The sequence below is a fragment of the Solanum verrucosum genome, unplaced genomic scaffold (assembly GCF_900185275.1).
Source record: "Solanum verrucosum unplaced genomic scaffold, falcon-dt-bn FXZP01000252.1, whole genome shotgun sequence".
Lineage (NCBI taxonomy): Eukaryota > Viridiplantae > Streptophyta > Magnoliopsida > Solanales > Solanaceae > Solanum > Solanum verrucosum.
The window spans coordinates 4,037,964-4,051,939 of NW_026019988.1; the positions used below are offsets into that span (position 1 = coordinate 4,037,964).

Here is a 13,976-nt window from a genome sequence, read left to right on the forward strand (position 1 = left end):
AGGTCATAAGAGCTTAGGGGTTGCCTGGTTGAGAGACAAGTTCATGTAGGAATAATAATGATAAAATTGCTAATTTTTTTTTTTTTTTTTAAAAAGCATGGTTAGGATCCTAGTATGTTGTTTATTGTGTTTTGATTATTATTGCATTATTTTTGCTGTTGTTGTTGCTGCTCCCTTATGATAGACTTTGCATTGTTTCCTTATGACTTGCTATATTTTCTTTTTTTATCTAAAATTGTTGCATCTGAGTCAAGGGTGTTTTGGAAACTTCTCTACCTGCACAGATAGTAAAAAGATCTGCGCAGATTCCACCCACCCTGAACCATACTTAAGGGATTTCAATGGATATATTGTTGTTTGAAAAGCATGGCTAGGAGTTATATCAGGGGTGGACCTGGAGTTCTACCAATGAATTTGACAAAACTTTGTAGTTTCGATGAAAATTTTGTAGTACAAAAAAAGGAAAAATTACCTAAATACAAAACTAATTTTACCATATTCTCTAAAATTTTCTACCATTTGAAAAAATTACAAAAATTTCCATCTTCCTCACTCTCTCTCCTATTCCCGGATGCATCATTCTTACACGATGTATCGGGACATGTGTGTCTTGTATCAACAAAGGTAATGTATCGGGACGTGATGTATTGGAACGTTGAGCAATATCGGGACAGGTGTGTCTTGTATCAACAAAGGTAATGTATCGCCACGAGATATATCATAACGTTGAGTGATGTTTTCAAAATCCTTAAAATTTAAGGATTTTTTGTAATTTGAAAAGAATAGGGATAGGATTTAACTAACTCTTAACACTATGAGATTTGTCTTGTATCAACAAAGGCAATGCATGCATTAAATCCCTTGCATTACTAATAGTCTAATACCATGAATTTTCATGTATTAGTAATACACTCCTCAATACACCATAAAGTGTATAATTAATAAAAAAATTAGTTATATCACTACAACAAAAACAACTTTTAGCTGCAATAAATATGCACATTAATAAAGAGTGATAAAATATTTACCGGTATTTGTTAATTGTCATTGGATCCAATGTCACTATAGGTTTTAGGGACATTTACAAAGAGTACTAAATGTCACTAAAAATACATATTTAATTAGCGGCAATTAAGTTATTGCCGTTAATTTATTGCCGCGAAAGATACTTTTTGGTGTAGTGTATATAGGTTGAAAAAGTGTACCAAACAAAGTACTATTTATACACAAAATTACTACATACATTATTTCTTCTAATTAATACACTCTACCAAATGATTCATTTACGGATGATTTTATTTACAAAAATATACAAAACAAGTAAAGTTAATAAAATAGAATACCAAGGGCAAAAAATAAATTGAAAAAAATAGCAATAGCTACCATGCAGGCATGTTGACCATCACTTGTATGATTATCCACATTTATATATTAGTAGTAGAAGTAGATAGTAGATGCGATCAGATGCCCCCTACCTAGTAGTTATTCTTTGAAAAAATCAAAATTAGGGGCCGGAGATGAAAGAGAAAATAGAGGAGAGGATTATAAGTTTGAAGAATTCAACCTTTATTTTAATATTATAATACATAATGTTTGGTGTTTGGTATCCATATTGGAGCCCGACTAAATTCGTATTCGCGCGCTCCTTAATAAAGATGATTCTAAATCCAGGGGCAACTCAAATTTGAAATCTCTTATTAAGGATAAAAGAATACTTATCACTCTACCATAACTTTTGTTTGTAACTATTATTCTAATTATCTATTGAGTTCCTTAAAAATTGTTTAGCTTAACCTTATTGACAAAATGTAGAGTTGCTTTCCTCAAAAGTATACCTTTCGTTTGAAATTTCTTGGCAATTGAAATATTATTTTCTTTCTCAATTACCTACATTAAAAGAAATTCATATGTGTGTTGTGTAAAGGAAAGAAAACTAATTATCTCAACTTTATTAATCTTTTCCTTATACTAAATGTTATGAATAATCTTGAATCTTATTGCTTCCGTTCCAATTAGTAAGATAGGAAAAGAAGAATTTTTAAAATTTGTGATTTGAAATAATCCTTAAAAAAGTTTGTGGCTATGGATCATCTCATAGGAGTAAAATGAAAATTTTAAATTTAATTGTTACTAAATATTAAAAAAATCTTTTTCACTGATTAAAAAAAATATGTCATACAAATTAAGAGAGTATCTCAAAACAACTTTAGTTACTTATCATTTCTCTACCATTTTAATCAATACTAGGTGAGGGCGCTATGCCCATATTATGTACACATCATTAAAGTTTACTATATAGAAGAGGCGATAAGCAACGCGCTATGCTCATATTATGTACACATCATTAAAGCCTGCTATATATAAGAGGCTAGAAGCAACCAACTAGGGGTGTGCATTCGATTTTTCGGTTTGGTTTTACACTATTCGGTTTGGATTTTCGGTTTTTGGTTTTGTAAAAATGTAATCCAATCCGATCCAAAATAAATTTGGTTTGATTTGGTTTTCCTCTATCCGGTTCGGTTTTTTTCGGTTTGGTTATTCGGTTATGTCAATAATTAATAACATATATAACCAAAGTAATAATATTTAATCCCTTAAATATACTTTCTAAAATAAATCATAAGTAAAACTTAAAACACAATACTTATAAGTATACCTATTATAGATGTAATTCAAACATAAAATATAAACGTAATCATCATGAAAGGCAATAACCAAAAAGGGACAAAAGTGGTTAACTCCAACTTAATTCTAAGCCTAAACATTATATATACATATATAAAATTCGGTTTTTTTCGGTTTTTCAGTTTTTATTTTTAAAATCCAAAACCAAACAAAGTAATTTATTAATCCAAAACCAATCCGAAAAACCAAAAAACCAATCCAAATAAAAATTCGGTTTGATTTGGTTTGGTTATTCGGTTTAATCCGAATAGTGCACACCCCTACAACCAACTCATGATTAACGTGTCTACTTTTGATCAGGATATTTTTTATATTTTATATAATTTTTATATTTTAACAAGATTATACCTCAGTATTTTATAAATGTACTTATTTAAACAGATATTAAACCCATCATGTGATGCTTTTCAGCCAAGCTGAAATTATTGACTTTGTGTGGGTCATCATCTCCTTTTTTTTTGGGTCCTTTTTAGGATGTCTATTATGTGCTAATTGTTTTTTGGAAATTTTCTATTTTTATTATTTGTTTTATTTTCTAATTTATTATATATTTAAACTTTCAGTAAAAAATACTATATTATATATAATAATGATAACATTAATAACTTAAAATATTTAAATTTGATTGACTTTCGACATTTCATTTATCCCACATAAATTGAGATAAAGGATTAACATATGTCACGTAAATATTATCTTAAACATATTACAAATCATAGTAATTAATAATTGATTCTCAAAATTTCGTCTGTACTGCATAAATTGGGATAAAAAACATAATATATATTTTTTGAAAATATAGAAAAATTATGTAAATCATAATAAATTATCAATTTAAAATATCTAAAATATATAAACAAATTGATTGACTCTCGAAATTCATATGCACCACATAAATTGAGACAAAATAAATTACATATATTATGTAAATTAACAACTTAAATATTTAAAATATTTATAAAAATAATAATTAACCACAAATTATATCTATATATGTCCCATAAATTCAAACTTGTTGGACCTGTAAAAGAAGATAGCCTTATCTGAGATATCCCTTTGTGAACTTTGAACCACATATAGTATAAGGATTAGATTTTGCCGACACATTTTTTTCTTAAAGACTATCAAATATTGTGTTAATATACTAGTTTTTGCTTTATGAACAAAAACCAAACAATGTTCATAACAATATTTTTTTTAATCCTTAAACCAAACTTGTTTAAGGAATATCTTAAATGGATTAATAATTACCTTTATTAACTAAATTTTAAATTTTCAAATGAAGTTCTATGTCCCAAACATTAACCTACAAAGTCTTCTCTCCACCCCACTCTGTTCCACATAGCATAATTTTTTATTTTTGCCTTGTCTCGACCTGCCCTATTGCTATCCCTACTCATAGTCTCATCAATATGATTGATATTACAACGCAAGGACTCAGCCTCTTTATAAATATTTGCAAGTTAGGAAGCAAAAACACACACAATTAATAATTTCTATATCTCATGGCTTCGATATTCTTACAAGTTCTTGCACTACTTGCAATACTATATATTCTTCAAGAATTACACAACCAATTCATAAAAAAGAAGAAAAAACTCCCTCCTGGTCCAAAAGGGCTTCCAATTATAGGAAATCTCCATATGATTGGGAAAAATATCCACCAAGATCTTCATAAAATAGCCAAAAAATATGGTCCAATAATGAGCATGAAATTTGGTGCTATTCCTATAATTGTTGCTTCATCTCCTCATGCTGCTGAACAATTCTTGAAAAAACATGATCTTATTTTTGCTAGTAGACCAAATAGTAGAGTTATGCAAATCGTCGCGTATAATCAGAGAAATTTGACATTTGGAAAGTATGGACCTTATTGGAGAAATATGCGAAAATTATGCACGTTAGAATTGCTTAGTCCACTCAAGATCAATTCATTTCAAGATATGAGAAAACAACAAGTTACAAATTTTGTGACTTTAATCAATCAGGCAGCTTCTAGTCATGTTGAAGTTGATATTAGTGCTAATCTTGCTTTATTAAGTGCTAATATGTCATGTTTAATGATATTTGGGAAAAAATACATGGATGATGAATTTGATGAAAGGGGTTTTAAAGATGTTATTCAAGAGGCTTTGATTATAGCAGCAACACCAAATATTGGTGAGTTTTTTCCTTTTCTAGATAAGTTTGATTTGCAGGGATTAATTCCTCGTATGAAGAAATTGGCTAAGGTATTTGATGAATTTTTGGAGAGAGTTATTGATGAACATGCTCAAAATTCCAAAGAGGAGAAACAAACTAAGGATATTGTTGATACTATGATGAATATCATGCAATCTGGTGAAGCTGAATTCGAATTTGATCGACGTCATGTCAAAGCTATTTTATTGGTAATTTTACTATGTTATAGTTTATAATCATTTTATTTATCATAATACGAATAGAGTTTAAAGATTTTTACTAGCAGGACACTTTTATTTATTATAGCAGGTACTTACTAGCAGGATATTTTTACTTATTAGATAATTCACTCTCACATCTATTTAGGATTGCTATGCTTAGGTGACTTGATAGTGAAAATATCTAATTTGAGTCTTAGAAGAGAATTGGAAAAATCTAAAAGAAAATATAAAAAAAATAAAAGATATTGAGTCCACTAGTCCTATTTGAGGCTTGGGTTCCAATAGTCTCTCAAGTGTGTTTTTGATTATTAGCTTTAATTATTCTTTATTTAAATAAAAGAGTTTAATTGGTGTAAAAAAAAATTGCACCATTATAATTATTTTTATATGTTAACAGATAATGACCTATTTTATTTAAAAGATTATAAATCTCCTATATTAAGGAGAATTATTGACGGTGTATATTTAACCATGTGAATATTGTTGATAGGGGAGGAACCAGGTAAGGTCGAGAGTGTTCATTTGAACCTCCTTCAGCAGAAAATAATTACATTGCTTATACATGATTAAAATTATATTGTATGTATATATAGTAAATGGTAAACATTCTCCCAATTTTTTCATATGTTTACTTATTCATATTTTGAACCCCTTTAATAAAATTTTTGACTCCACCACTATGCAGGACTTGTTAATAGCTTCTATAGACACCTCAGCAACATCAATTGATTGGATTTTCTCTGAACTTCTAAGGCACCCAAATATAATGAAGAAATTACAAAAGGAGTTGGAACAAGTAGTTGGAATGAATAGAATGGTGGAAGAATCAGACTTGGAAAAATTAGAGTACTTAGACATGATAATCAAAGAAGGCTTTAGGCTTCACCCTATTGCACCACTACTCATCCCTCGTGAATCAATGGAAGATTGCATAATTGATGGCTTTAATATACCTAGAGGTTCAAGAATTCTAGTAAATACTTGGGCAATCGGAAGAGATTCAGAAGTTTGGCCTGAACCTGAGAAGTTCATGCCAGAAAGATTTGTTGGTAGTGATATTGATCTTCGTGGACATGATTTTCAACTTTTACCATTTAGCTCTGGGAGAAGAAGATGTCCTGGATTACAATTAGGGCTCACAGTTGTTCGCCTAGTAATAGCACAATTGGTTCATTGTTTTGACTGGAAGCTACCAAATGATATGATGCCAAATGATTTAGACATGACTGAGAAATTTAGTTTAGTTGTATCTAGAGCTCAACATTTAATGGCGATTCCTACTTATCGTTTGCATGTATAGTTGATATGAGCCTTGGTAGAGCGAGGTGGGTTAGAGTTTTTGCAGGTGCGTAGCGAATTTAAATATTTATAGCATGTTATCATTCATTTGTATAGGTTTAAATTCAAAATCTTTGATTATTTTATTTCTCTCTTGTCTATTCTGTCGAATCATGCTCATAATGAGCCATTAAATTGTGTGTGTTTGTTGTTTCTCATCTCAATCTTGTTGATGTCTTCAAATGCATGTTTCTCCGTAGCATGTTTCTTGTTTAAAATATTGAATTTCATAGTATGTCTCTAGTTTATAGCTTATCCTATTACAGTTTGAGGCTGATGTTTAATATCTTGTAGCTAGTCTTAGGTCCTTATCTGAATCTATTCTTGATTATCTGTTAAACTTCAAAAGTGTCTTCATTTCAGCTACATGGTGTTCTTAGTCTTGGATCACTTTTTCCCTACTAATTGTTATAGGTTCCCTTCCCCATTTTAATTTAATTAAAAGGCAATAAGTTAATATCGTGGAGTTTAATTTCAATTTCATTTTGTGAGCCTGATGTAATCCCTAAAATGATTTGGATTTGTTGAAGTTTTGTTGCCAGTAGTTAAGTCTTGGGATCACCCCTGCCTCTTTGAATTATATCAATTGGCCTTTACTTTTCCACTTTAAGACTAAAGCTTAAATGATCTTAATTTTATCTTGTGTTTTGCCTCCTTACTGTTTCATTTGTTTTAATGATTAAATTGTGTGTTAGTCATTTAAGTCATAATCCACGTGCTAGCGTATTAAATCGCTTTGGTAAGTTGATTCCGAGATAAATTGGATACTAATGTTCCCTGTTCCTTCCGTTGCATGTGGAAATCCGCTTGAGTTCACCATGAACTCCTATTTTCCCTCCTCGCATTTCAAGAAAGTCATAAAGGCTTAAATCACTTCTTTTCGAGTCAGCCGACAAGTGGAATCGAAGAATAAGTCCATGAATTTGGCGTACAGGTGTTCGAAGCAGATTTACGGGATGGTATACGCTAGTATACATCTAGTGTATACGAAAGTGGGAAACTGGGCCTAAAACCCCCAAATTTCAAAAATTGTATTTTGTTATTTTTGGGCCTAAGCCCTTGTTATTTTACTTATTATTGTCTTGTTAGAATTTAGGACATGTGGCAAGAATTGGGCCTTTTGGCCCAAAATGAAATTAGGCCCAAGTGCTAGTCCAGGAAAACAGAAAACCAAACTTGGGCCCAACGCCTTCTCTCTCTTCATTTTATTCGTATCGTATTTATTTAATTATTTATTTTCTAGTTAATTCTAAGGTTTCCTCCTTAATTCAATTCCCCCCAAAAAATAAGTTAACCATAACTGTTAAAATCAAATAAGTTTATTTTCATTTTATTTTGACTTTAAAACATTTAGTATTTTCTACTTAAACAACATCCTTATAGATGTTTATTTTTTCTATTTATTCAAGTAAGCTTGTTTTTTAAATATTAGCCAAATAGTTAATAATCGGATAACCGCATGTTAGCGGGCATTTCGGGTGCTTTCAAACCCTTCCCGAAATGCTAATATGAACCCCGAACCCCTTTGAATATTTTCATGAGATTTCTGTTTTAATCTTTTGAAAAAGTAGCTTTCTTGATTTTTCTTAAAAATTAAGTGGTGACTCTTAAAATCAGTATAATAATTTTTTTAAAATAAAACACTTAACTTTGTATTTATTTTTCCACCTATATTATTATTGAATATGCCCCTCATTTGGTGTTTTTGGTCATATTATTAAAGACTTATTTGTAATTGTTACATTTTGTTACTCATTACATACATGTTTTCATAGAATTTTAATCATTCTAACATTTCTATAAAAACAATACATGGAACACACGTGCAAAGCACGGGTTCAGAAACTAGAACGATGATAAGGGATAATATGATCTGTTAACGATAGATATATCAAATCTAAATTGCAAAGTTGAGGGGAATATTTGCCACTTTTCCCTTTACATATTCACGAATCATTATTTTTTTCAAAAGTTGCAGCAGACAGAAAATAATTATCGTTACTCATTCTACTTGCAACGAAACAGTCAAGGCATCAAATTACAGCTAAATTCAAACAAATCGACATATGTTCCGTGAAGATTCACAAACATGATTTTGTAATTGCTAATGAAAAACAAAACTCTTCTTTTTCTACAACAATAATAAGCAGCGAGAGCCGCAATTTCCTTCATTTCAATTTGTTTGTTATACTTTTCTTTTAAGTCTGTTTAGAAAAGTATGTTTTTTTTCAAATGACATATTTAATATAATACACAAGATTAAAGTTTATTTTGATACATTGTACACTTTATTTAAGATAACAGGATTCAAAATTCGTCTTTACTTTCTTAAATTTCGTATCAAATCCAGATAACCAAATTGAAACAAAAAGAGTACATAAAATTGATGAACCAACAACTTAACAACAATAAAATATCCAGTATAGTCGTACAAGTAGAATCTAGGAGGAGGGGGTGTACACAGACCTTATCGTTATGTACCCTTAACATATATACATAGAATTAAAATTCTAACCTAGATAAACTAATTAACTTTCCGTCCCTTAACATAAGATTTCTCCACCACTACATCCAACTTCATTTGTTCTCTAAATACGTCTACATCGTCATGCTACATGCCACTTAAGTCCATTTTCTCGATAGACGATGTTTCAGCAAGGTCATTGTAGACATTGAAATTTGTTGCAAACAGTCATATAGCAAAGCATGGTATTATTTCTTGATAAATTTAGAGATGGAGTCTTCACTGAAGGCAATGAATAGTACCTGAGATGGTGATTATTCTTGATAAACAACTTTTCCATAATTACTGAACACACATAAATGACACATATTTTACCACTCAATTTTAAAGATTATACCTGAAGATGACTAGCAACTTATACTAGTGAGACCAGATATATTCAATACTTCAAGTATGTATCTCTTTCGAATAACATCGTGCATTTATTTCATAAGATTGTGACTTTAATTTAATCATTACTATAATAATATTTCTAGATCAAGCCGAAATATATGTAAAATGATAATTTTAACAATAAGATAAAAATTTGTCATATTTACATGAGAATAACCATGTTGTAAAGAGAAAAAAATTGTCATATTTATACCTTTTTATACACTTTATAACAAAGCCCAAAAAAAAGGAAATAAAAACATCTAAGAGCTCAATTAATATCATTGAGATTTTTTATATTATCAAATCAATCAAAATATATTTATAGGTTACTATATTTTATATCTATAACGGAAAATGTGTGTGTTGTAACAATTTTAAATTGAGAGAAAGGAAATTGATGCTTTTAGTCCATAAAATATTGATAAGTTTTTGTTTTGATCCTCAGAGTATATTATTAAATATATTTAACTTTCAATTAATTAGAATGTATAACATATATTTTATCTTTCAACTTGTGAAACCTTACGAATTTAACAAAAAATATTAATTTGTAAATTACTTATGTATAACTTACATAAATCTCATAGTGTAAGGAGTAAATTACATAATGTTGTGTACATGATTCATTATTTTGTGTATCTAATGCATAATTTAATATATGTATTAATGTGCTCCATATTTATTGTATAGGATACATAGCTGCAATATCTTCTTATTTTACCTCAAACTAAACAAACTCTTGATAATAACATTTATGTATCACCATATTTGAATCTGATATTTACTTGTGTGACACTTTAATGTATCATGTAAGTTAATAAGTATCACATGCATTGTTATGTGTCAAGATCGCTATTAAGTAGTCATGGCATGTTGTTAATAATCATTTTCTTAGTTATCTATCTATTATAGAAAAAGATAATACTGACAGATTCATATATGAAATTTTTTTAGGAAAAATTACTTAAATACACAACTTAATTTATCATATTTTCCAAAATTTCCTACCATTTAAATTTTTTTATAAAAATTCATATTTTCCTCACTCTCTCCTAATCTCTAATACATTCCTCAACCTCTACACCCACATCACATAATTTCCCCAAAATACGCCAACTTCCTCGAAATCACGCTTAACTTCATCAATTTCAAATTCTAAATAAGATAGAAAATTTTGTATTCAAACTTAGTAGTCACAAACACGTCTTTATCAATGGGAATGGACAAAGATTCAGTAACGGTTTTGCCCTCATGAATAATCAGGAATTCAAATCAATATTTAATATCGGTACAGATACAATTTATTTCACATTTGAAGCCAAAAATAACTCGAGTTTGATAATTTAATCGATCCAGAGGGAAAAACACAGTTTTTGAGATGGACTAATTTTATTGATTGTTGGAAGGAACTGAAGACACTAAATAAGGACATATGTGATCAGTATAGCACTTTTGGACCTTATGGAGTTTGTAATGATGGAGACCTTCCCTATAGGTGTTCTAATGGTTTCACAGCTGTATCACCAGAAGATTGGAACAAGATTGTTGATTTATTTTTTTTGATTTTTTGTTGTTCATCTTTTCTGATACATATGGGTTCAGATTTTTAATGTATCTAGTTAATTTAAGAACTATACATTAATTTAAGAACAAAATTAACTAGATACATTAAAATTTTGAACTCATATGTATCAGAAAAGATGAACAACAAAAAATAAAATAAAAGTCAACAGACTTGTTCCAACCATCTAGTGATGCATCTATGAAACCATCAGGACACCTACAAGGAAGATCTCCATCATAACAAACTACATAAGGTCTACAAGTGCTATACTGGTCATATATGTCCTTATTCAGTGTCTTCCGTTCCTCCCAGCAATTGGTAGAATCAGTCAATCTCAAGAATTGTATTTTTCCCTCTAGGTCAATAAAATTATCAACTCGAGTTGTTTTTGGCTTCAAATGTGAAATAAATTATGTCTGTACCGGCATTAAATATTGATTTGAATTCCTGATTGTTCATGAGGGCAAAACCGTCACTGAATCTTTGTCCATTCCCACTGATAAAGACGTGTTTGTGAAGAATACTAATAAGTTTGAATACAATTTTTTTTACTTTATTTAGAATTTAAAATTGATGAAGTTAAGCGTGAATTTGGGGAAGTTGGCGTGATATTGGGAAAATTAAGCGATGTGGGTGGAGAGTTTGAGGAATGTATCGTAGATTTGGAGAGAGAGTGAGGAAAATAGGGAGTTTTGTAATTTTTTTAAATGATAGAAAAATTTGAAAAATATGATAAATTAAGTTGTGTATTTAAGTAATTTTTTCATTAGGTATCTGTATGTTAGGTTACATATTTTTATATGTAAATAAACCAGAAACATAATATGTTTATAATGGATAATTTTAAGATTTTTGCTTTAAAGTAAACTTGATAATTGATTGGGCGTGAATCATTTTTCTATAATATGTAAAAAAAATCAAATTTTTTATTTCTGGAAATATTTTATATCATAAAAAAATAATACGATAAATTTGAAGAAAAGATAGAGCAATTGGTACCAAATTGGTGAAATAGAAACGAATTGTTACATTAAAACTTACCGAAAAGAGGTGTGAAGAGATATAAAAGCCCTTCACTATTAACCAAAGATCTCGAATTCGAGTGACAAGGATGAAGAACTTTTTGTAGATCCACTTTATCTCCGTTAGTAAATCTACCCAACATAAATCTATGTGGATCAATTTTGAATATTGAATACCTAAAAGAGGAGAGAGTTAAATCTTAAATTCTAATAAAAAAGTTTTTTATGAGGAAGACTCAAACTTTCATAAACTAATAAAAATAAATAACAAAGAGGTGGATGATTATCTTATCTGATTTCCCAAGCTTATTTTTACAAGTAATATTAGACTTTTAATAAAGTTAACATGATACTCTTGCCATTTTATTTTATTTGACCTTTATTTTGATTTTTTTTTTTCATTTTATGTGTTCATTTTAGCAAATTAAGAGAGTTTTTTCCTCTCATATTACCCATTGTATTAAATAACAACATAAAATAGTAATAATCAAATTTAGAATTTCAAAACATCATAAATAAGATTAATTTAGTAAAATACGTCTTTACTTAAATATTTTTTAAAAAAGTGTGACAAGTCAATATAAGCCAAATAATATGATATGAATAGAGAAACAAATATTTAATTACTTTAAGAAAAATAAAGAAAGAAATCAAATCAAAGGATTTATAAATAAATATCTTATCCTTCGTATACATAAATTTGTAATTTAATCAAGTTCTACAATTAATTATTTTACCATTGAAAAAGTTTAGAGTTTTACTATTTTATTTAATTTGTTGTTTGAACATTTAACTTGTAATTAAAGTCATAAAAATTGAAATAAAAGAAGAAATTTGTATGATTTATCATTATTATTATTGAAGTAACAAGAAAAAACGATTAGCTCACAAAACAATTAAAAATAGATGGAAAAGGAATGAGTAGGTTTTAACATTATAATCAAAATTATTAAATTTGCAACAGAAAATTGAAGGTAGAATCTCACCTTCGACTGATGGAGTTTCAAGAATAACTACATCTTTGCTCATAAGATATAGATTGTCGCTTCAAGGATTTTCTACTTGTACTTAATTTTTGAGGGTCAAAATATATATATATGAATCTCTCTATATCTCTTTCCTTTTCTTTTAGGAATATCATTCCTTTTATAATGGTGTAGTGCATGCTTATTGTGTAAATTATTCTTGAGGACTTCGTAGTCACGAGAAAACTTATTCTATAATTTCTTCCATGAAATTTCACGCCTTGAGTTTTTGTTTTGTTTGGTGAGCTATACCAGACATCTTTGTCGTGTTCTCGAGGACCCTACACTCACGAGAAACTCATCCTATAATCCCTCCCCCCTCCCCCCCCCCCCCCCCACATAATTTCACACCTTGAGTTTTTGTTTTGTTTTGTGAGCCACGCCAAACATCCTTGTCATGTTTTCGAGGACCCCACACTCACGAGAAAACTTATCCTATAATTTTCCCCTCGGAATTCACACCTTGAGCTTTTGTTTTTCTTGGTGAGCCACACCAGACATCCTTGCCACCACCCCACACTCACAAGAAAACTCATTATATAATTTCTCCTAAGGAATTTCACACCTTGAGTTTTTGTTTGGTAAGTCATGCTGATGTACCACGGATTTACGGTACTTATCATGCTTTAAACTTGGAGTTTTGCATGTGTCTTGAGCATTTGTTAGTAGATTTGATGGTATTTAATTACTAGCTTGTATTTTGCAGGAAAACATGTTTTGACAAGTTAGGATGAAACAGGTTAAAACATCAACTTTTTGAGGTTGGACAACTTCACCTACGGATCGAGACTTCTCTACGAACCGTAGGAATGAATCATAAAATGCAATGATGGTTTTTAGAGCTAAGTGTTAGGAGACAAGACTGAACTACGATCCGTAGGTCCAAGTCGCAGGAAAGATCAAAGATTTTATGCTCCAGTACTTGGACGACGAGAAGTTAGGATGGGTCGTGCAAAGTTCTACGAGTCGTTGAACACACCCGTATAAAAGTTCAAAGATTTTACCAAGAAGGTTTTTTTGACGGAAGGTTTCTACGAGCCG

General features: G+C 29.7%; 2 protein-coding genes and 1 long non-coding RNA gene across 5 annotated transcripts in view; 1 reads left to right on the plus strand and 2 right to left on the minus strand.

Annotated features, from left to right (window-relative positions):
* Positions 1 to 13,976, minus strand: part of LOC125819013 (uncharacterized) — a 513,298-nt gene that overhangs the window by 254,423 nt on the left and 244,899 nt on the right. The gene's annotated exons all lie outside the window — the stretch shown is intronic.
* LOC125819033 (uncharacterized) overlaps positions 1 to 13,976 on the minus strand; it is a 231,012-nt gene that overhangs the window by 73,520 nt on the left and 143,516 nt on the right. The window lies entirely within an intron of this gene.
* On the plus strand, positions 4,183 to 6,457 carry LOC125818989 (cytochrome P450 71AU50-like). The gene is made up of 2 exons (XM_049498499.1): positions 4,183 to 5,075; positions 5,773 to 6,457. The coding sequence occupies exons 1-2, from the start codon at positions 4,191 to 4,193 to the stop codon at positions 6,385 to 6,387; spliced, it is 1,500 nt and encodes a 499-aa protein (XP_049354456.1). The 5' UTR covers positions 4,183 to 4,190; the 3' UTR covers positions 6,388 to 6,457.